The sequence below is a fragment of the Nicotiana sylvestris genome, chromosome 8 (genome assembly GCF_000393655.2).
Source record: "Nicotiana sylvestris chromosome 8, ASM39365v2, whole genome shotgun sequence".
NCBI classification, from domain to species: domain Eukaryota; kingdom Viridiplantae; phylum Streptophyta; class Magnoliopsida; order Solanales; family Solanaceae; genus Nicotiana; species Nicotiana sylvestris.
The window spans coordinates 191,306,455-191,313,796 of record NC_091064.1 but is presented as its reverse complement, the minus strand read 5'-3'; the positions used below and the strand labels follow the sequence as shown (position 1 = coordinate 191,313,796).

At 43.9% G+C, this 7,342-nt stretch overlaps 3 protein-coding genes across 3 annotated transcripts; all 3 read right to left on the bottom strand.

The window, feature by feature from the left end:
* Nucleotides 1-1,692: 1,692 nt before the first annotated feature.
* On the bottom strand, nt 1,693-3,661 carry LOC138876169 (uncharacterized). The gene is made up of 3 exons (XM_070155072.1): nt 3,528-3,661; nt 2,134-2,350; nt 1,693-2,001 (listed from the first exon to the last, which is right to left on the bottom strand). Exons 1-3 carry the CDS (start codon nt 3,659-3,661, stop codon nt 1,693-1,695), a joined length of 660 nt encoding a protein of 219 aa, XP_070011173.1.
* On the bottom strand, nt 3,662-4,657 carry LOC138876168 (uncharacterized). The gene has a single exon (XM_070155071.1). The coding sequence runs from the start codon at nt 4,655-4,657 to the stop codon at nt 3,662-3,664; it is 996 nt and encodes a 331-aa protein (XP_070011172.1).
* Nucleotides 4,658-4,897: 240 nt separating this feature from the next.
* LOC138876167 (uncharacterized) lies at nt 4,898-5,644 on the bottom strand. The gene has a single exon (XM_070155070.1). It carries the CDS (start codon nt 5,642-5,644, stop codon nt 4,898-4,900), a length of 747 nt encoding a protein of 248 aa, XP_070011171.1.
* Nucleotides 5,645-7,342: the final 1,698 nt, after the last annotated feature.

Sequence of the window (7,342 nt, the reverse complement as noted above, 5' to 3'; positions counted from 1 at the left end):
GACCTAGGGTTTTCAACATGTTGAATCAAGTAGAAGGAAAGCATAAACAAGTTGTTTGAACATAGTAAAATCCTAAAACAACACCAAAAATTAGAGAAGAGACCTTTAAAAGAAGTTAAGAGAAACCTTAATTGTTGAAAAATGAAGAGTCACTTTGAAAGAAAATTATAGAACCTTTGAGAAAAACACTTAAGAAGTTCATAATATGCACAGATCTAAGATAGATCTGAAGAAAATTGAAAGATCCTAAAGGTTAGGGTTTCATAGATCCCAGAAAAAGTGAGAAAGACTTTAAAAGTTACCGATCTAGCAAGAAAAGTCAAGGATCTGACTTGAACGGTCATGGATGGCCGGAGAAAGGCCATGAATGGAAGTTGAGCAAGGACTGGACCAGATCTCTTTGAGATCTAGCCATGATACATCTCAAACGGGCCACCGGGAGATGCAGGAGGCTGGTATACATCTCAAACGGCCATAGGAGACCATGGATTAGGTGGGGATTGGGGTGGATTAGGGTGGAATTAGGTGGCGGTGGCTGGGGTTCATATGAGGCTGTAGAGAGAATTGAGAAAAGAGGGATTCAAGGGCAGCGTTTGGTGAAAAATGAATTAGGGTAAGGGGTCGTTTAAGTTTATTTTAGGAAGGGTGAATGATGGTCGTTGATCTAAATGATCAACGGCCTGAATTAAACGGGTAGGTGGGGAATCCGGGTTTGGGTTGGTTGAAATTGGGTTGGGATAAGGTTTAATTGGAATTGGGCTGGGGAAATTGGGTTTGATTTGGGGTTCAATTTAGGCTAAAAATTAAATACAAATGGGTTGTTATTTAAATAGCCAAGTTTCCCCCTTTTAAATTATAAAAAATAGTAAATAAATTTCTGGAAATAAATGGAAAGCACTAAAATGATTTAAAGCATGTAAATAACAATTAAAAATATAGGGCTTAATTTTATGATTATAAAACACAATTAAATCTTAAAAAGGCTAATATTGTAATTATATGCAATTAGCTTTAAAAATACTAAATAAAATTGTAAAAATATGTAAAAATTAACTCAGCTATATTTTGGCATAAAGATGAAAATACAATAGATGAATTACTAAAAATAATAATTTTGGAAATAATTATTGGGATTTTATGGATAAAAAAGAAATAAATCAATTAAAATTTTTTAAAAATTATGGAAAAATAATAAAACGCTTGGATTTGCTTATATATGCATATGTATGCTTCTTTGAAGTTATTTTTCATATTGAAAATATATATGGAAGAATTGGGTATCAACAGGACCTTCTCGCCAACTATGAATGATACATCGCGCGCCTTCTGATCCGCGTAACTCTTCTGTCTGGACTGAGCTGCGCGAAGCCTCTCCTGAATCAACTTTACCTTTTCCAAGGCATCTTGCACCAAATATGTACTGTATAACTTAGTCTCACCAGGCTCTAACCACCCGATAGGAGAACGACACCGCCGACTGTATAAAGCCACAAATGGGGCCATCTCAATGCTGGACTGATAGCTGTTGTTGTAAGCAAACTCTGCCAAAAGCAAGAATTGATCCCATTATCCTCCAAAGTCAATCACACATGCTCTAAGAATGTCCTCCAAGATCTGAATTGTCCGCTCCGACTGCCCGTCGGTCTGTGGATGAAATGTTGTGCTAAGCTCCACGCGGTTCCCCAACTCACCCTAAACAGCTCTCCAGAAATGAGAAGTGAACTGAGGGCCTCTATCTGATATGATGGAAATAGGCATATCGTGCAACCAGACTATCTCCCGAATGTAAATCTGAGCCAGCCTCTTCGAAGTGCAAGTAGTCACAACTGGTATAAAGTGTGCCGACTTGGTCAACCTATCCACGATGACCCATACTGCATCAAACTTCCGCAAGGTTCGGGGTAAGCCAACCACGAAATCCATAGTAATGAGCTCCCATTTCCATTCTGGTATAGGCATCTGCTGAAGTAAGCCACCCGGCCTTTGGAGCTCATACTTGACCTGTTGGCAATTCAAACACCTAGCCACATACTCCACTATGTCTTTCTTTATCCTCCGCCACCAATAATGTTGCCTCAAGTCACGATACATCTTCATAGCACCCGGATGAATGGAATACCGCGAACTATGTGCCTCCTCTAGTATCCTCTCCCTCAGACCATCAACATTAGGAACACATAGGCGACCCTGGAGTTGCAAAACACCGTCCTTGCCAATAGAAACCTCCTTGGCACTACCCTGAAGCAATGTCTTTCTAAGAACTGCCAAATGTGGATCATTGAACTGCCAGGCCTTGATTTGCCCTAATAATGAAGACTGAGCAACAATGCATGCAAGACTCGGTTGGGCTCTGAAATATCCAACCTCACAAGTCTGTTAGCCAAGGATTGGATGTCCAAAGCTATTGGTCTCTCCTCTACTGGAATGAATGCCAAACTACCCATACTCTCTGCCTTCCTGCTCAAGGCATCTGCGACCACATTTGCCTTGCCCGGGTGATAAAGAACGGTGATGTCATAATCCTTCAGCATCTCAAGTCATCTACGCTACCTCAAATTGAGATCCCTCTACTTGAACAAGTGTTGTAAGCTGCGATGATCAGTATAAACCTCACATGATACCCCGTATAGATAATGCCTTCATATCTTAAGAGCATGAACAATCGCGGCCAACTCTAGATCGTGCATATGATAATTCGTCTCATGGCTCTTTAGCTGATGTGAAGCATATGCAATAACTCGCCCCTCCTACATCAATACACATCCCAATCCAATGCGCAAAGCATCGCAATATACCATATACATCCCTGAACTAGAAGGCAATACAAGAACTGGTGTTGTAGTCAATACTATCTTGAGCTTCTGAAAGCTCGTCTCATAATCATCAGACCAATGGAAAGGATCACCCTCTAGGTCAATCTAGTTAGAGGTGATGCAATAGATGAAAAGCCCTGCACGAATCGTCTGTAATAACCTGCTAACCCCATGAAACTCCTGATCTCGGTCACTGAAGTAGGACGTGGCCAACTCTGAACTGCCTCAATCTTCTTGAGGTCCACCTTAATACCCTCCCTTCCATAATATGCCCCAAGAATGCCACTGACTCTAGCCAGAACTCACACTTAGAGAACTTAGCATATAGCTTCTGCTCTCGCAAGGTCTGAAGCACTACCCTCAAATGCTGCTCGTGCTCCCCAGGCTACGGGAGTATATCAAGATGTCATCAATGAAGACGATGACAAAGGAATCAATATAAGGCCTAAACACTCTATTCATCAAGACCATAAATGCTTCTAGGGCATTAGTCAAGCCAAAGAACATCACCAGAAACTCATATGGCCATATCTGGTCCGGAATGCAGTCTTCGGAATATCCGAGTCCCGAATCTTCAACTGATGGTACCCTGACCTCAAGTCGATCTTAGAGAACACCCTAGCACCCTGTAACTAGTCAAACAAATCATCGATGTGAGGCAATGGATACTTGTTCTTGATGGTGACTTTATTCAATTGGCGGTAATCAATGCACATCCGCATAGTCCCATCCTTCTTCTTCACAAATAACACTGGTGCACCGCAAGGTGATACACTGGTTCTAACAAACCCCTTTACTAACAACTCATCAAGCTTCTCCTTCAACTCCTTCAACTCTTTTGGAGCCATTCAGTACGGTGGGATAGGTATAGGTTGGGTGCCTGGAGCCAAGTCAATACAGAAATCAATATCATGATCTGGTGGCATGCCAGGAAGATTAGTAGGAAACACATCGGCAAACTCCCGAACTACTGAAACTGAATCAATCGTCGGAGACTCTGCGGTGGTGTCCCGAACATAAGCCAAATAAGCCAAACACCCCTTCTCGACCATTTGCCGAGCCTTCAGGAAAGAGATAACCCGGCTAGACATATCAGTTGTGGAACCCTTCCACTCCGACCTTGGCAACCCTGGCATCGCTAAAGCAATAGTCTTGGCATGGCAATCTAGGACAGCTTGATATGGAGATAACCAATCCATGCCCAGGATGATCTCAAAATCAATCATATCAAGCAACAGGAGGTCTGCTCTAATCTCAAAACTACAGAATGTGACCACACAGGACCGGTAGATTCGATCCATAACCACAGAGTCGCCCACAAGAGTGGACACATGAATAAGAGTGCCCAAGGACTCAGAAGCAATAGCCAGAAAATGAGCAAACAGAGATAACACATACGAATAGGTAGACCCTGGATCAAATAATACCGAAGCATCTCTACCGTAAATGGAAATAATACCTGTGATGACGGCATCTGAGGCCAATGCATCTGGCCTAGCCGGAAGGGCATAAAATCTGGCTAGAGCGCTGGATGGCTGGCCTCCACCTGACTTAGTAGTTGGCTGACCTCTCCCTGCCTGGCCTCCACCTCTAGGACGGCCCCTACCAGTCTGCCCTCCACCTCTAAGTGGCAGGGAGGACGGTGCTAGAATTATAGGTTGCTGACCCTGTTGTACTGCCTTGCCCTGAAGCCTGGGGAAGTATCTCCTCATATGACCAAGGTCTCTGCACTCGAAACAACCCCGCAGTGCGGCAACTTGCTGCCCTAACGACTGACCATGATGGCCTGTAGACCCACTGGAAGAAGCTTGAATAGCCGGTGGATGGTATGAACACTCCGGCATAGCACTGAAATAAGAATCAGAAGAACCCTGAGGACCTGAACACCCATCGGAGGAACCTTGAATAGCTGGTGGGCGATAAGAACTCTCTGGTATGGTGCTGAAATAGGGACGCGCTGGAGCAACCCGAGCAGGTGGTGGTGCTGAATGTGGGGGCCTACTGGGCTGTCCCCTCCCAAACTAACCCCTTCCCTAGGCCGGGGAACCTCTGAACTCTCCAGAGAATTTAACCCTCTTATCCTACTATATCTGCTCCCTACCCCTCAGACGGTAGCCCTCAATCCTCCGAGAAATCTCCACCACTAACTGATAAGGAGTCTCCATCTCCACCTCTTGGGCTATGTTGGCCCTGATGCCAGAATGCAACCCTACAACGAACCTCTGCACCCTCTCTGTGTTAGTAGAAAGTATCATCAATGCATGGCGGAATAACTTAGAAAACCTCACCTCATAGTCGGTCACCGATATCTGACCCTGCTCCAGCTGCTCGAACTGATACCGTAGCTCTTCCCTCTTAGAGGGTGGAATATACCTGTCCAGGAATAACTGTGTGAACTGACTCCAAGTGATGGGAGGAGAACCTGTTGGCCTGTCAAGAAAATAAGATTGCCACCATCTACCAGCCCTGCCCTCTAGCTGAAAAGTGGTGAAGTCAACCCCATGCGACTCCAATATCCTCATATTGTGCAGTTTGTCCCTACACCTATCAATGAAGTCCTGAGCATCCTCATGACGCTCACCCTCGAATACAGGAAGGTAAAGTCTAGTCCATCTATCCAACAGCTTCTGCGAGTCACCATTCGCAGCTGGTCTGGGCTCGGGTATCACTGCAGCAACTGGTTGAGCCCCATCCGCGGGTAGTGCACCGGGAGTCTGATACACTACATTTGCATGACCATGAGCCTGAGCAGTAGGGCTCTGTGCTCCCCCTCCTGCCTGTGATGTAGCTGGATCTGCTGGAAATAAACCAGCCTGAGTTATGGTGTCCATGAATTGTAGCATACGAACATGACCTCCTGGAATCCTGGTGCTGTCATAAAGTCCGCCGAGGTAGGCTCAGCTACGGGCACTTCGCCCTGCTTCTCAATAATGGGATCTCCCGTAGGATCTGCTGGTGGTGCTACTGGAAAAGCTCTGGGATGCCTCGTCCCCTTCCTCGGGTCGGTGCCCTCCCCTGGCCTTTGCCTCGGCCTCTAGCAACAAGGGGAGGAGCCCCTCCCGGGTCTGGAACATCCGTCGTGCGTGTCCTCACCATCTGTGAGAGAATAGAAGGGAGAAATTTATTGTACCATCCACTGCAAGATAGGAAATGAATAAAGAGTAGTTTCTTAACACCCTATAGCCTCTCGAAGATAAATACAGATGTTTCTGTACCGATCCGCAAGATTCTATTAGGTTTGCCCATGATTTTTGAGACCTACATGAACCTAGAGCTCTAATACCATGTTGTCACGACCCATTTACATAATAGGCCAAAATGGCGCCCAACACCGTTGTCTGGCAAGCCAACACGAAAGTATTAGTGAATTCTTATTTTACTTACCTAAAACAGTTACAACATTTTTTTTCTTAATTTGCAATTAAAAGTAGGTGATAATATGCAACATTCAATAATAATTATACAATCCAAAAGAAACTACTACTAATGTGTGTGCCAAGACCTGGTGTCACAAGTTGTGGGCAACTAGTAGAATATACAAAATAATATATTTATCCTAATGTCTGAAGCAGAATAGACAGTCAAAAGTAAGGAAGACTCCATCCAGCTGCTGATCGGCACAGGAAAGGAAAGCAGCTCACCGTGGAAGTCTCGGACTATGATAAGGGACCTGCACCGGTCTGATAGTCAGATGAACCTGCCTCAGAGCCTGTACAATTAAGTACAGAAACATAGCATGAGTACATAAATAATTTGTACCCAGTAAGTATCCCGTCTAATCTCGAAGAAGTAGATATGAGAGGTCGACTTGATACCTACTAGGGCCAAATAATATAATATGATGTTATGCTCGGCATGATGGTCACAATATATAACATGTGAAATAAGTATTTCTAAGTCATGTCATTTTAATACCCCAGTTAATCCTTTACAATTTAAACCATGATATAGGCAGGTCATCAATAATAAATTCACATAAATATCATGCGCACGTTATGCCGAGGTCGACGGCCCGATCCAACATAAAAAAAACTGTGCACTGCCAGAGGGTCGAATGGTACGAACCATACATGCATATATTCCTACCAAGGTGATCGGCCAGATCCACAAATATCAATTTTCAACAGAAGAATACAAGAAGGCGCATTTATATTCAAATAAACTCATACAAGTATTCAACACAACATATGTTCACTTATGTTCATTTCCAATTCTCTAGTATATCCTAACTGATCGTATTAACAAGAAGACATATTATAGCATGACACCGGTCCTAAACTACCCGGACAATTAACATGTTAGTAGATATGCACGAACGCTCGTCACCTAATGTGTATGTAGCCCCGCATTTAGTAGAAAATTATACAATTATTACTCCTATGGGGACAATTCCCTCTTACAAGGTTAGAAAGGAGACTCACCTCACTCCAAAGTGCACTTCCAATACCAAGAACGAGCCCGAACCCTCAATTTGGAGCCGAACGATCCAAAACTAGTTCAATGGGGTAAGAACTAGTCAGTACAAGCTC

What these genes read in the sequence shown, in the direction of transcription:
- LOC138876169 (XM_070155072.1), bottom strand. Translation starts at nt 3,661, where the DNA reads ATGGCTCCAAAAGAGTTGAAGGAGTTGAAGGAGAAGCTTGATGAGTTG. An exon ending in AAGGATGGGACTATGCGGAT is followed by an intron (nt 2,351 to 3,527) that starts GTGCATTGATTA and finishes TGGATATTTCAG; the next exon opens with AGCCCAACCGAGTCTTGCAT. An exon ending in GGGAGAGGATACTAGAGGAG is followed by an intron (nt 2,002 to 2,133) that starts GCACATAGTTCG and finishes AATTGCCAACAG; the next exon opens with GTCAAGTATGAGCTCCAAAG.
- LOC138876168 (XM_070155071.1), bottom strand. Translation starts at nt 4,657, where the DNA reads ATGCCGGAGTGTTCATACCATCCACCGGCTATTCAAGCTTCTTCCAGT.
- LOC138876167 (XM_070155070.1), bottom strand. Translation starts at nt 5,644, where the DNA reads ATGGACACCATAACTCAGGCTGGTTTATTTCCAGCAGATCCAGCTACA.